At 54.5% G+C, this 15,288-nt stretch overlaps 1 protein-coding gene across 1 annotated transcript in view; it reads right to left on the bottom strand.

Moving 5' to 3' along the window:
• CCDC40 (coiled-coil domain containing 40) overlaps positions 1-14,163 on the bottom strand; it is a 15,348-nt gene extending 1,185 nt beyond the window's left edge. Inside the window, exons 1-15 of the mRNA XM_061560641.1 lie at positions 14,103-14,163; positions 12,794-12,859; positions 12,073-12,232; positions 10,406-10,716; positions 9,506-9,589; positions 8,964-9,183; positions 8,449-8,606; positions 6,766-6,888; positions 5,832-5,953; positions 4,964-5,207; positions 4,086-4,268; positions 2,926-3,171; positions 1,759-1,972; positions 831-1,092; positions 5-27 (exon numbers count right to left, since the gene is read on the bottom strand). Of these exons, the coding sequence (XP_061416625.1) occupies positions 5-27; positions 831-1,092; positions 1,759-1,972; positions 2,926-3,171; positions 4,086-4,268; positions 4,964-5,207; positions 5,832-5,953; positions 6,766-6,888; positions 8,449-8,606; positions 8,964-9,183; positions 9,506-9,589; positions 10,406-10,716; positions 12,073-12,232; positions 12,794-12,829 (2,386 nt within the window). The 5' untranslated portion in view covers positions 12,830-12,859; positions 14,103-14,163. The remainder of the gene's footprint in view (positions 1-4; positions 28-830; positions 1,093-1,758; positions 1,973-2,925; positions 3,172-4,085; positions 4,269-4,963; positions 5,208-5,831; positions 5,954-6,765; positions 6,889-8,448; positions 8,607-8,963; positions 9,184-9,505; positions 9,590-10,405; positions 10,717-12,072; positions 12,233-12,793; positions 12,860-14,102) is intronic.
• Between the last annotated feature and the right edge of the window lie 1,125 nt (positions 14,164-15,288).

Genomic DNA, 15,288 nt, shown 5'->3' with positions numbered 1-15,288 from the left:
CGGCGCTCCCACAGCAGGATCTGCTCCCTGGGCACCGTGCAGACAAACGCAGAGATCCGTCCGCATGAACTGTTCAAACTATTTTAAAACTATTTTTTATTTTACCAAGGGCCACTGAGCTACATAGGCCTGCCCTTGTCTTAAGTCATCACCGCCATCATAATCACCATTGCCATCAACGTCATCATCATTGCCATCAACGTCATCATCATCGCCATCATCATTATCATAGCCATCATCATTATCGCTATCATCGCCATCATCATCATTATTATAATTATCATCGCCATCATCTTCATCATTATCATCATCGTCATCATCATCATCGCCATCTTCATCATTGCCGTCATCGTCATCATCATCGCTATCATCGCCATCATCGCTATCATCGCCATCATCGTCATCATCATCGCCATCATCATCACCGCCATCATCTTCACCATTGCCGTCATCGTCACAGCCATCACCGTGCGCTCACTCGGCCTGCAGCAGCGCCGACAGCAGCCTGCCCTTGTCTTAAGTCATCACCGCCATCATAATCACCAGTGCCATCAACGTGATCATCATCGCCATCATTATCATAGCGATCATCATTATCGCTATCATCGCCATCATCGCCATCATCATCATCATCGCCATCATCATCATCATCATCGCCATCATTATCATAGCCATCATCATCATCGCCATCATCATCATTATCGCTATCATCGCCATCATCGCCATCATCGCCATCATCGCCATCATCGCCATCATCATCATCGCCATCATCATCATCGCCATCATCTTCACCATTGCCGTCATCGTCACAGCCATCACCGTGCGCTCACTCGGCCTGCAGCAGCGCCGACAGCAGCCTGCCCTTGTCGTCGCGCAGCTCCTGCAGGCGTTCGGCGAGGTGCACGGCGTCGCGTTCGGCCTCGCGCAGGACCCCCACCACCTCCCCCTCCAGCAGCGCCCCCCCCGCCTGCAGGCCGCTCCGCGTGCTGCGCTCGCGCTCCAGCAGCGAGCACAGGCGCTCCAGCGAGTGGTGCAGCGCCGCCGTGCACCGCTCCGTGTCCCGCACTCCGCGCTGCTGCTGCACGACCTCGCCTGTCGGTGGGGGGTGGGGGGTGGGTCGTTCTCATGGCTGACGTAGATGCAGAGCGACAACTACAATTTCACATTCAAGTGGTCAAGCCCAGACAATTGCACCGCTGTGATGTCTCCTTCGTATTTGTGGGCATTGCATCGTTACACGTTGTACGGTCTGTTCTGGATGAACACAGTTTCTAATTGTACATTTGTGCACCGTGTATCCGCATCTGCCGTGGTTTGTGCGGATGTGATTTTGGGTGGACCATAAGCTTCGTGGAAGATCAAGCACAGGGATCTTCTACGTTGGGTCTTTCACAACAACGTGTTTGTTGGTGAGTTGGAGGGGGGGGTAGTGAGTACCTGCTGCAGTGCGTAGTAAACAGCGCCACAAGGCAGACAAAGGTCGGACGGGCATGGTGCTGCACACTCTCTTGTGCCGTGTCGGCCCTCAGAGGTGCTCGTCCACAGCAACTTGCCCCAACAGTCTGTTAAGGCTACATAGGGGAATTCTCGTCCTTTTTTATATCCCGGCGGTAGGGCGTTTGCCGCTCGTTGCAGAAGTTCGCGGTTCGAAACCAGCAGGCCGCCCCGGATATCACCGCGGTGCGTTTGAACCGTAACAACAACTGCCGACGGATGTAAAAAAAAAAATCCCCACCGCTCCTTATCCCCCGCACGCACCCTCGACGCGCAGCTTGCGCTGGAGCAGGATGGTGAGGCGCTGGCGCAGCGCGGCGACGGTGCGCGCCAGCTCCTCGCGCTCACGGCTCTCCCGCACCAGCTCGCCCTGCGCACGCAGCCACTGCGCCTGCAGCTCGGTGGACTGGGCCCGCCGCTCCGCGAGCTGGCGACGCAGCTCCTTGATGTGGAGCTCCAGGGGCCCCAGCTCCACGCCCTGGCGAGACGAACACACACAAAAAGACGCCCCCCCCCCCACCGTGTAGTCATCCGGGCCACAGCTGATAGGCAGCGCCTACGAAGAACGGTGTGGTTGATGTTTACACACCGTGCCAGGTACTTATTTGAGGCCGAGTCGACCTACGGGATGCCCAGGACCGGTTCAAATAATTGTCACTGGTGGTGTTGGCGGCTGCCGCTCCCCACGCGTGTGCGCGCGCGTGCGAGCACGCACACACGCAAACGCGCGTTGGCACGCACACAAGCTGCCGCACGAACGTGTGAACAGCTAACAAGTGCACTCGCCGGCAGGTGTGATCTCCTGCACGAGTGGGTGTGAGCTTGGCGTCAGGTACGCGCGAGCGAGCAAGCGAACAGGTGTGACATCGCACCGGCAGGCATGACGCCTCCCTCACGGCGCTCGCACGAGCAGGCAGCTCCGCAGACTTCACGCCGGTAAATGGACGCGAGCCTCCACTCGCACGCCACCCTCCCCCCCCTCATCCTCCTACGCTCACCCTTTCCCTCTCCTCACTTCTCTCCGCTCAGCGCTGTTCCGTCACCTCTCTCCCATCACCCTTCACTCCTCGCCCCAACAGACTTACCTCTCTTCTCCTACCATCCTCTCTCCTCTCATCTCTCACACCTCTCCTGCGCCCACATTTCTTCCATCAAATTGTTTCGTTTTTCCTCTCTTCCAACTCTCCTCGTCCCTCTCCCCTCGCCTCTCCCTTCTACCCTCACCCCCCTTCCATCGCCATCATCCTCGTTCCGTTCTCCATCCTCCCCACCCTCCTCTCTCCTCACCCGTCACCCCTCCCAACGCTCCTCTTCCTTCTCTTCCTTCCCCCCTCTCTCATCTTTTCCCGCCTCTCACCCCACTCCTCACCCTTGTACCCTCACCTCTCTTCCATCCCTTCGCCGCCCGCCCGCCCGTCCGCCCGCACTCACCCCGGCACTGGCCACCAGCTGCTCCACCTTCTTGTTGTTGAGGTCGACGAGCGCCTGCTTGCGCGCGATGAGGGCCGTGCGCCGCGCCGCCTCCGCCTCCGCCCGCGCCACCAGGGCCTCCTGGGCCCGCACCTCCTCCTCGGCCGCCGCCAGCGCGCGGGCGCGCGAGGCCTCGCGGGCGCCGGCCTGCGTGACGGCCAGCGCGGCACGCGCCAGCTCGTTCTCCGCCCGCGCCACGTCCAGCTCCTGTGGCCGCGCATGCGCGGGGGGGGGGGGAGGGCGCCATCAGTCCGGACGTCAACGACACCTCTCCTTAGATTGCGACGACGCGGGCACCGGCAGTGTGGCACGCATACGGAGGCTCGCAGCCTTGTCGGGGACGCGACACGTGAGGTTGCCCGGCCGTGTCGGGTGGTGGAAGGTTTCATTGATGCTCGTTTGGTCAAATCATCGAGTGTCGTCGTAAACACAAAAATCTATGATGATAACCGATCACCTTAATTCTGCCGAGATTCGAACCCAAGCTCTCAGCGGTGTCGGCTCGGCCCTCTGAGTGCCTGAGCCACACGGCCTCCTTGCTTTTAGGAACTTAAAATGATGACGCAACAACACAGTGACAAAACACCACGACACAACACGGCGCCACAACACAACACAACACAGCGCCACAACACGGTGACACAACAACACACGGCGCCACAACACAACAACACAACGCCACAACACGGTGACACAACACAACGCCACAACACAACAACACAACGCCACAACACAAAAACACAGCGCCACAACACGGTGACACAACAACACACGGCGCCACAACACAAAAACACAGCGCCACAACACGGTGACACAACAACACAACGCCACAACACAACAACACAACGCCACAACACGGCGACACAACGCCACAACACGGTGACACAATGGCATACGCCACGACACAGCCCCAGCATGCCATAGCGACGTGACGACACAAAGCCACCACACGACGACACAATTCTAACACACGACGACACACTGCCACAACGACGTTACGCACAACATCCTTCGTGGGGTCCACCGTTTCTTTGCTCCCCCCCCCTCCTGCCCGCAACGCCCCCTGTTCATTAGCTCCGCCCCGCCCCCCCGAGCGCCCCGGAGTTTCACATGAGGCGCACCAGCTCCTTCTTGCGCGCGCGCATCTTGTCCACGAGCTTCTTGGAGTAGAGCGCCGCCTTGTCACGTGTCAGCTGCTCCCGGAGTGTCTCCATGATGGCGTCCTCCAGGGCCGAGCGCGCCGCGTGCTCGCGCTCCCAGCGAGAGCGCAGCACCGTCAGCTCGCTCTCCCGCGCGCCACGCTCCTACACCGGGGGGGCGGGGGGGGGGGAGAACGGGAGGGGAGAGAGCAGGGCGAAAGAGCGAGGAAGAGGAGCGGGGCGAGAAAGCGAGGCAGGAAAAAGAGTAGCGTTAGGATGCGGGCGTCGCCCAGCGTGTGAGCGTGGATGTGAGCGTGGATGTGCCCGTGCATGTGTGCATGCGGGTATGTATTGTTATTTATGATTAATTATTGCAATTATCATTTTTTTTTTACTTGGCGACACGACACCTACTCCTGCGAAACGTCGTCGCACTGCGAGACCCTTAACATCCGCTGTGAAGCGAAGCAGACGGCGCGCGGTACAGTAATTGCACGCACTGCGGTATTAACTGGGAGGCTGCCGCTGGATTCGAACCGCGAAACCTCCGCCAACGCCGACGATCGGCGGACACGCGCCACCACGGCCATTTGCCACTAAGTGACGGTGAAGACCAGGTTTACTTTGAGGCCACGTGAAGTGCCGAAGGCTCGCTGCTGGCAGTAGGTCACGGGACAGACCCAGATGCCATGGGTTGACTGAAAGAGATGACTGGGCAGCTGCACCAGCTGTGCCCCCTGCCATGCCAACTTGCTGCATTTTAGCCCATGAGCACTTTCGCTGGTTGTCGTGAGCGTCGCTCCTTTGCCCTCCGTTGTTGCTGGAGGATGACTGCCCGCACGCGCGCTCGCTGCACTCACGTTGACGGCGCGTGCCAGGGCCACCTCCGTCTCTTGCAGCGTGCGCGCGTACGTGGCGTAGTCGGCACGCAGGGCCTCCTGCTGCTCCTGGCACTGTGCGGTGAGGCGGCGCACGCCAGCCACCTCGGCATCGGCGCGGTGCAGCACCACGGTGAGCGCCCCGTGGCGCTCCTCCTCCTTGCGGATCAGGCGCTTGTAGTTGCTCAGCTCCGTGTCGGCCGACAGCGCCTCCCGCCGGGACTCGCTGCGGCCGCACGGCAATCGGGAGCTGGTTTACGATCGGCGATGTGATTTTTTGTTTAATGTAGATTGAAAAGCAATGTCCTTAGAACGGTTTTTTGTGTTTAGTTTGTTGTCCTTCCCCCCGCACCTCCGATTAGTACGGTTGGTTACGTAGAGTGCGAAAGAAGTTCAACATGACATACATGTTGGTGTAATTGTGTGGGTGTGGCACACGAGGGCGTGGGTGGCCAGTACCACGCCCGACCGCCTTTGTCTCCCCAGTGGCGATGTTTTCACACCACACCAGGTACTTATTTGAGGCGACCTAGGGAAGGCCCAGGACCTATTCAGATAATCATCACTGGCGTTGGCCATGAGCGAGAATCAAACTCCTGTCGCCTGGTTCCTAGTGCAGTGTGTTAACGACACTGCCCCTCCCCACACTCGTGCACACGCACTCACTCACACTCTGCAAAACAGGGGGAGAGAGTGCATACAAACTCCACAGAGAACGCCGCCTCAGTTGGGACTGAAACCTTGGCTCTTCTTGCCGCAAGGCGTGACCACTGCGTTTAGGATAACATTTTCTGTTTGGGCCCTGAGCGACGGTGCCGCTTGTGCGACGCCAGCGCTGGACGCCACTCACGCGAGCGCCTCCTGCATGGCGGCGTGGGCCTCGTCGCGCCGTCTCAGCCCCTGCAGCGTCGCGTTCCAGTGCTGCAGCAGCTGGCGCTTCTCCAACACGATCGCATCGATCTCCGCGCGAGCCTGCGACGCCGACCAGAGGCACCCGCAGACCAGAGTACGCGTTAGGAACGTCGCACGCTCGTGTGCGTGTGTGCGCGTGCGGGTTTGTGTATGAATGTTTGTAAGACAAAGGTTCCCCGTAAACCTTTTAACAGACTGTTGCACTGCACTACGAACCCAGCGACCCGAGTTTGATTCCCGCTCACGGTCAACGCCAGTGATGTTTATCTGAACTGGTCCTGGGACTCCCCTAGGTCGACTCAGCCTTAAATGAGTACCTGGTGCGGTGTGTAAACAACGCCACTTGGGGTGTGGTGCATGGCCAACCACCCCCCGTATGCCGTGCCGGTCTTAATAGGTGCTTGCTAACAGCACTTGCCACTATAGGCTGTTAAGGCTATACGGGGGACCTTTGCACACCTGCAGCGCCGGCATGAGGGAACGCGGACTGGAGACGGAACGGTGGTACGTTACAAACGCCGTGTGCGCACGTGTTTGTGCGTCTGCTCCAACTCAAACGCTCTCCCTCATCCTACCCACACTAACCAATCAGACCCTAGTCCAAACCCTATCCCTAACCCTGTATGTATGTATTTTGAACTTCTATTGCGCCGTACGTAGCCAACCGTGCTAATCGGAGGTGCGAGAAATCACCAATCGCATCCCGAATTCCAACACTCGTGCTTGCTCCTAGGCCTTAACACTAACTCGAATCCTCACCGCACGAGCGAACCAACCACCCAGACTCCGAGACGCTAACCCTCACCCCATCCACCATCAGCCTCTCCCTGCCTCTCATCGCAACACACGCGCGGGTCCGCTCCGTGGCAAACCTCTGCCGCGCCGGCCCGTGCCGCCTGGGTGTCCTGGGCCTGTGCGCTCAGCTGAGCCTCCAGCATCGCGATGCGCTCCTGCGTCGCGTCTGCCTGCCGCGTCAGTCGCTCCACGTGCATGTCCTGGTCGGGGGGGCGGGAGGTGCGCAAAGAGGAAGATGGTTATTCAGAATCAGACTATTTATATTGGAGAAACCCGATCAGCAATAAAGCTCGTTTTCACACATGTTCAGTCGGGGCGGGTAAGAATGTTACAACAACAAATATTACAAAAACACAACAGTAGTGCAAAGTACAGGAAAGGCGAACAAATCGTCCAAAAACATACAAATAAAATTAAACCACCCCCACCTATTGTTAGGTGTGTGCACACCACATCCAGTATACTTCACTCGGCATTCATCGTGAGCGTAATTCAACGAGTCAGCTTCACGCGTGGCGTTTCTCGGCCAGGATCGTGATTCATAATGAGTGTCGTTAAGCTCCTTTCACTTTGTTTGGCTGGATGGTGGAGAGCCTCCATGACACAAATCTGGCCGGATCATTACGTGGCCTAGCCCACGATTGTAATCGATTGAACGGGATGATTCTCGGAAGTCTAGATCTAAACTCGTCACTGATATTGGTGGTTATTGTGACGGTGGTGGCTATAACGGCCATGTCTGTATGGAGGAGGCTCGTGAAGGACGCTACTGGTCAGTTGGACGCACCCGCCCTCTAATAAGAACAGAGTGCGGAGGTGCAATGCTCACAATAACGAGCGATGGCTAAAATACAGCGAAGTGCTCATCCCAGTCGGTCAACCAATAACAGGTTTTTATATTCTTGGTTCTTTCGGTAAAGTCACGTAAAGGGAAACAATAAAATACTAAAAATATGAAACAATAATTGTTTTAATTAGTTTTAATTATTGTTTTACATTTTTATTATTTTAATGTTTCCCTTCTCCGTGGCTTTACCGAAAAAACCAAGAATATGAATCCCTGCAGTCACGAAAGCTTGAAATCAAAATAACAGCTTTGTCTGTCCAGTGGCCTCATGCCAATGAGCCTTCGATGCTTCACGTGGTCTCAAAGCGCACCGAGCCTCGCACAGACGCTGTCCTGACGTCATCGCCACTTAGTGGTGAATGGCGGATATTGCTTTTTGCTCTTCTTGGTTCTTTCGGTAAAGTCACATAGAAGGGAAATAATAAAATAATAAAAATAAAACATAATAAAATACAATTCTCACGACGTTTCGGCCACAACGCAAGCAGCCGTCCTCAGGTGAAGAACAGGGCTGTCGGAAAGACAGCGTCTGAATGAGTGAAGAACAGGGTTGTCGGAAAGACAGCGTCTGAATGAGTCTTTCCGACAGCCCTGTTCTTCACCTGAGGACGGCTGCTTTCGTTGTGGCCGAAACGTCGTGAGAATCGAATTTTATGTTTTATTTTTATTATTTCATTATTTCCCTTCTACGTGACTTTACCGAAAGAACCAAGAAGATGAATCCCTGCAGTCACGAAAGCTTTAAATCGAAATTAGTTTTTTGCTGTTTGGGGAGAGACAAAGGCGGCCGTGCGTGGTGCTGACCACGCCACCCCCTTTGTGTGCCTCAAAGTGTCTCGGGGCCAACGGATGAACGCAGAGTCTGGAGGAGCTGTACCCCTGCGTGCCCCCCCTGACCCCTCCCCCCATGCACCTGCTTCATCTTGATCTCCTCCGTCTGATATTTCTCGAGGTCGGCCTTCTGTGCGGCTCTCTTGAGCACGGCCACGTCCCCGGAGACGTCGCGCTCGGCCTCCTGCGCGTACAGCACGGCCAGCGCCACGCGCTCCACCTCCGCCTGCACGCTCGCCACTGTGGGAGGGCAGGGGGGAGGGGGGAAGGGGCAGCAGCAGCGATGATTCAAGTGGGATCACGGTCAATTTCGCTTTTAACAGCCCAGCTAACAAAGTGGTAATTAAAAATTAAAAATTTTTAAAACTGGTTAAAGTTAATAACCAAATTCAGAACACCAAATATCATTTAAAATTCGGCCGTTCAAAAATAAGCGGCTAATCCTGGTTTCTTGCTTTCGGTTCGGATCTCTGCTGTGACATTACAGTGCTGCTATCATCAGCAACGTCTCCAACGCCACCATCATCATCATCGGCCTTTACGAGCGCCAGTCGAAGCGACGGGCTGGGGCGGGGGGGGGTGGTGGATGCACCGCACCCTGCTTGCGCTGTTGGTTGACCGCGTCGAGCTGAGCCTTGTGCAGGCCGCGCGTCGCCTCCAGCTCCTCCTCCTCGCGACGGCGCCGGGCGGCCAGGCTCGACCGCTGCTCCTGCTGCGTCTCCAGGCGCTGCTGCTGGCGCGCCAGCTCCTGCTGCGCCCCGTACAGCGTGACGCCCACCTCCTCCCGCTCCGAGCGCCGCTTGCGCAGGACCTCGCGCTGCGATGGGAGGACGGCAAAGCCGTTTTTACCGTTTTGTATTCCCTGTGGTTACTGGTAATGCAGAAAAACTGATTATAACCACCCTAGTGTATAGGTTTCCAGGCAGGTAGGTATGTGGGCATGTGAGATAGATATGTAGGTGGGGCAGTTTATATGTAGGGAGGTGAGTGGGTATATAGGTATCCAGGTGGGCAGGTAGGTTACATATGAACGGACAGAGCTAATTAATGAAAGCTTTCTTTAAACATTTTCTGGAAAGCATCAACAACAATATGAATCACGGCGTCACACTCAGTGCCAGTCTCCTCGTCGCTCTCACCAGCTCCTTGGCCTCGAGGTCGGCGCGTTCCAGTTGCTTCACGAGGTGCTTCTTCAGCGCCACTTGGAAGCGTTTCATGAGCGGCTGCCACGGAGAAACACAAGCGTTGGTTCGATGCCGTTAGTTCGCCGGGTCGCGGCACTTGGGGGCACGGGGTGGACACGCGTTGTCCGGTTGTAAAATAAGATTTGTCGTGGGCAAATCTTAAGCGAGTGCAGCGAAATCAAACGTTTTACGGTAAGTCAACGCTTAACCCGCGGTGTTTGCACAACGTGTTTTCGCTATAACGCGGTACTTCCCAAAGGGAACACTTTTTGCGCAACAACGAACGCGCCCGTTGCTATAACGCAGAACGCCACTGTTAATAACGCAGAACACCACTGTTTATAACGCAGAACGCCACTGTTTATAACGCAGAACGCCACTGTTTATAACGCAGAACGCCACTGTTTATAACGCAGAACGCCACTGTTTATAACGCAGAACGCCACTGTTTATAACGCAGAACGCCACTGTTTATAACGCAGAACGCCACTGTTTATAACGCAGAATGCCACTGTTTATAACGCAGTATCTGAGTGGTCGACAACGTACTCCTTTCTTGAGCTGCTCGGCTGAGCAGTACAGTGATACAGTATGCGGAATAATACAGTAACGCGACGGCGTCCCCTCAGTTATTTGTCCCGCCTTCTCACTGTGCGTAATAGTACATCGCATCTCGGCAAACTTTATCGTTACATCATTTATGGGGAAATTGTTTTCGCTTCACGCGTTTTTCGCTTAGCGCGGAACTTTCAGGAGCACATCTACTTCCGCATTAAACAAAGACTTCCTGTACTGTACTATGCTCCCCCTAGTGGACAAGAGGTGTGCGTGTGAGCCAACAGGAGCGACACCCACGTGATCCGGGTCGAGCACAACAAGGTCGTCCTCCGCATCACTCCCTCCTCGCTCCGAGCCTTCGTCCCCACGTCTGTCCCCCTCTCCTCCCTCCTCTCTTTCTCCTCCCCCCGACGGATCCCCGGGCTTCTCCCATCCTCCCTGTTCTTCATAATTGTCATCATCATCATCGTCATCGGCGGTGGCGGTGGCGACAGCGGCGGCGATGGCGGAGGAGGTCGCTGCGTTCCGCCACGCGTCCTCCTGGTCCTCGTCATCGCTGTCATCGCTGTCAACGTGACCTCCGACCTCCGTAACTCCCTCCGGTCCGCCTAGAAAAGGGAGACGTGGTGTGTGGGTTTTACAGGCGGGACAGTCCCGGTTTTCAAAAGGTCCATCCCGCTCTCCACCTCCGCCAAAGTAATTTGTGGTTGTAAAATCACACTTCTACTAAAAACTTTGGCAGGACCCTCCTAAAGAAGAGTTATGAGAGTGAGGCTTTCCTGGGCAAACAAGTGTAACGGCAATAATCAAAATGTGCAAGGCAGGATACAAGTTAAGGGCGGGGCTACTTGAGCAGTGGGCGGGGCCTCAGAGCAGTGCCACTCGCTGTGGAGGGGGGGCGGTGATAGCGATCGAGTGGGTGTGGCTTTGTAAAAGTGGGCAGGGTTGACGGACGGAGATATACTCTTTATACTGGTAGGAACCTCCTGGTTCCACCAGCCCACAGGGGATTATTGTGTCCGTCCGTCCGTTCGTCGTGCATCCAAAAATGGGAGGAGTGGGGCTGGGTGGAGAGGGGAGGGTGGGGAGGGGGGGAGGGGCTGGGTCGGGAGGGAAGGGTTGGGAGGGGCTGGGTGGGGAGGGTGGGGCTGGGTGGGGGGTGGCAGGGATGGGGCTGGGTGGGGAGGGGCTGGTCACCCCGTGGTGCCCTTATAAAACTCAACGTTTAACCTACTCACACCGGCTTTTGCCTGCCCTCACAGTCGGCCATATTTGCAGAATACACCACGCCGCCGTTGACCTTGGCCATTGACCAAGCAACCCAACGTTCCTACCAGCTCCCTCCACAGGAATGTTTTTTTTGGTCAGACCCAGAGATGGGAAAAGAGTGTTTGACTGTATATGTGTGAATGTCTATATAAGTCAATTAACCTCTACGCAGGTCTGTTTATCTACATAAGTCAATGGGTCTCTGTGTAGGTCATTGGTGACCAGGCTGAAACCATCAACCCACTACACTTGATCATTTGGTTTAATCATGGTTAGGCGGCTGTCAACTCGGACTCAACCCAGGGTCTCAGTGGTGCTGGTTCAGTGCCTCTGACCTCTGCATTCACCAGGTAAGGCCCACTGAGCTACATAGCTACTTTTCAGAAAGGACCTGGCCATAAGTGATAGCTCAAGGAAATTGCTTATTAAAGTGGAAAGTTATAGCAGCTAAATACTCTAAACGAATGTTTCTAAATTTAGGGGGGGAAAACTGGCGGACCCAGAAAAAAAATCCACGCGACCACAGGGAGAGAGACATGAAAACTCCAAATATACAGGCGTCAGGGTCGGGATCGACCCCACGACCTGCTGTATACCAGGTGAGGTAGTTAACATCTCGCCACTGTGGCGCCCCTCCAAGTCAAGCTCAACGTTCTCATGGAAACAAGATTGAGGCAGGCCGCTAGCGGTGTCACCTAGAGTGGAGGTGGAGGTGCGGGCAGCGGCGGCGCTGGCTGGGCGCCGGTCTTGGCTGCTCTGCTCCGAGCTGGCGTGGGAGCGAGGATGTGAGCGGCTCCCCGCTGACGCGCCGGCTGACCACTCGCCAGTGCCACTGGGCTCCGTCTCTACATCGCCCTGCCACACGTGCGTACAAAATAAAAACATACGTACAAAGATCCCCCGTATAGCCTTAACAGACTGTTGGAGGCTGTTGGGGAAAGTGGTGTTAGCGAGTGCACACATGCACACACACACGCAGGGATTCATATCGCATTTAATGTTGTTTTATCGCATCACTCGTAGAGCCAGGAGGTGGCAGTGAAATCAGAATATTTATTGAGACTGGAGGAATCCGACGAGCTATAAAGCTCTTTTTCACAACGACCCAGGCAGATCCAGGCAGATCCAGGCAGATCCAGCCGAAATCAAGCTGTACATAAATGTATTTACTATGTTTTAATCGCAAATTAAGCAGCCCTTTTCCGGATGAAGGCCTTTTAATGCCACGCCAGTCGCAGGAGGTCGTTCGACCGTACTTCACCACTTTGGTCAGCGCGGGTTAGTGGAGGATGGATGTACTGACCCATTGGCATTTCTGAGCCCCAATGATGGAAACTTCACGTTTGCAATTCAAGGTCCACCCTCGCTGACCAACAGCACCTCCACCGCCAACTCACGGCCGATGTCCGAGCTCACCATTCGCTCCCCGTCCTCAGCCCCCGGCTGGTCCATGTTGTGAGCCGCGATGTCTCGGCCACTCACCTGCAACAATCGACCTCCAGATTAGAGAAACGCAGGTAACATAATACCGACAGTGACGTCACCACGGTACCTGTGCCAGGTGACATAACGGACAACACCCACACACGCACGCGTACCTGTCAACCCCTTATCAGTGCATCCTATTTATTATATACAACAGGTCAATTCAGACCTTATTGGTCACCCCGTGCCCTTAGAAATCTCAACGTTCATCCTGCAAAGTCACCATCACAAGGAAGAAACAAACAAATAGACGCAATAAATGTTGCCCCATTGAAACGGCTGTACGCCGTATGGACCTGAAAACTTAATTTCGCTGGTCAAAAATACGGGGTAAAACCGTGTGGGCTGACACGGTACGCGCACGCCTAACTCGCAAAGTAAACAACATTTTTTCTGGAGTCCAGCAATGATGAGCACACCGGACTTCCAAATCCAGAGATCACCGATTCGATCTCCCGGTGCGGCAGGTGAAGAAGCAGTGTTGCAAGATTCGTCACATCCGCCCCTCCGCCCACCTCTTCATTTTCAGTTTTTTCAGTTTCATTTATTTGGTAAAGCCCTGTGAGCCATTCGGCTCTTGAATTGGGTGCAACCGCAACAAACAAAAAACTAAAACATCTTAAAGTGAATATGTGACTAGGTGCAAACTGAAAATCCAAGAAAAGACAGCAAAAATATTGCAGAAAAAGCACCGTACACCAACGCTGTGTGCACAAATCCCAGTGGGATGCAAGTCAAACAACAACAACAACCACAAGACAACTTAGATCAAAGCCATCAGTCTAACTCCGTACTACAACAAACACAACTTTTCGAAATCACCAAAATAAAGCCATAAAAGCATAGGAACTGTGACCGAATTTTCACAATAAACGACACAAACAACTTGTACCACCAAACCCTGCAGCCATAGCTGGCTCTGTCCACGGGGCCACACATCCACATTGAGTCTATGATGGGCAGGGTGCGCCAGCAGTGGAAGAGTAGGCCAAAGTACCCCCCCTCGCTCGAGCGGAGGCCCTAACCGCCAGCAGGAGCCCGAGCGAGCACTTGCAGGGCTGCGCCTTGAGCCTCCGTAACAACACAGCTTCGTAAAGTCAAACACGCGTCGCGGTCAAGTACAATTACAACGTACACACATTTGTTATGATGTTTAATTGCTTCGTATATATATACACACATACAATAGAGTACATATACTCTGCAATATTAATAATAGGAGAGAACCTTTATGACTCACACTCGATGGCTGGCCCCGGTTGAAGAGAGTCGGCGTTGCTAGGAGACCACCGGTCGCGCTGTCACGTGACGACGGCGAATAAGGGGCAGGGCCACGGCGGCAAGGGGCGGGGCTACAAGGGCGAGGGTGCGAGGGGCGGGGCTGTGACGATGAGGGGGGAGAAGCCACGTGTTTATTAAAGGGAGGTTCGTCTTCTTGGTTTGAGCTCTCAATACTCTGATATTGCACTGTGTTTGAGTTGTACGCCTTCTGGTGTCATCTGGCCCTACACCAATGGGGACTAGGCTCTAAAGAAAGCCGTCTCGGGTGTGGGCCAATCAACTTCAAGGACAGTGCATATTATCATCCTTATCAGAGTTGCTTCTTTTTGTTTGCTTTTTTGACTACTTGTGTTGTGGTCATTGCAAACATGATGCCTTGAATAAAGGTGTCAGTTTTGTACCAGTTAAAAGGGTAAAAACCTACTATTATTTTTCGGCAAAGTCACGTAGAAGGGAAATAATAAAATAATAAACATAATAAAATAATTCTCACGACGTTTCGGCCACAACGCAAGCAGCCGTCCTCAGGTGAGGACGAATTCTCACAACATTTCGGCCACAACGCAAGCAGACGGATGCCACAACGCAAGCAGACGGATGCTTGCGTTGTGGCCGAAACGTCGCGAGAATTATTTTATGATGTTTTATTTTTTTAAATTTTATTATTTCCCTTCTACGTGACTTTGCCGAAAGAACCAAGAAGATGGATCCCTGCAGTCACGAAAGCTTTAAATCGAAATTTAAAGGGAGGTTGCTAAGCGAAAGTGGGTTGTATTTTGTAGTCCAATTAAGCATGCAAGTGCGTTTAATCGTAGTCTGATGGGCAATATGCTCAGGAGCTAAACGACAAATAATCAGAGAGATTTATACTGGTAGGAACCCACTGGTTCCACCAGCCCACAGGGGATTATTGTGTCCGTCCGTCGGGTAGGGAGGGGCTGGGTGGGGAGGGGTGGGGCTAGGTGGGGAGGGTGGGGCTGGGTGGGGAGGGTGGGAGGGGCTGGGTGGGGAGGGTGGGGAGGGGCTGGGTGGGGAGGGGCTGGTCACCCCGTGGTGCCCTTATAAAACTCAACGTTTAACCTACTCACGCCGGCTTGTGCCCACCCTCACAGTCGGGCATATTTGCGCGGTTTGAATCATGTTTT

Source organism: Lethenteron reissneri, chromosome 3 (genome assembly GCF_015708825.2).
Source record: "Lethenteron reissneri isolate LAM-NWPU_2019-01 chromosome 3, ASM1570882v1, whole genome shotgun sequence".
Lineage (NCBI taxonomy): Eukaryota > Metazoa > Chordata > Hyperoartia > Petromyzontiformes > Petromyzontidae > Lethenteron > Lethenteron reissneri.
The sequence above is the reverse complement of the archived record's forward strand: the minus strand, read 5'-3'. Positions and strand labels throughout refer to the sequence as shown.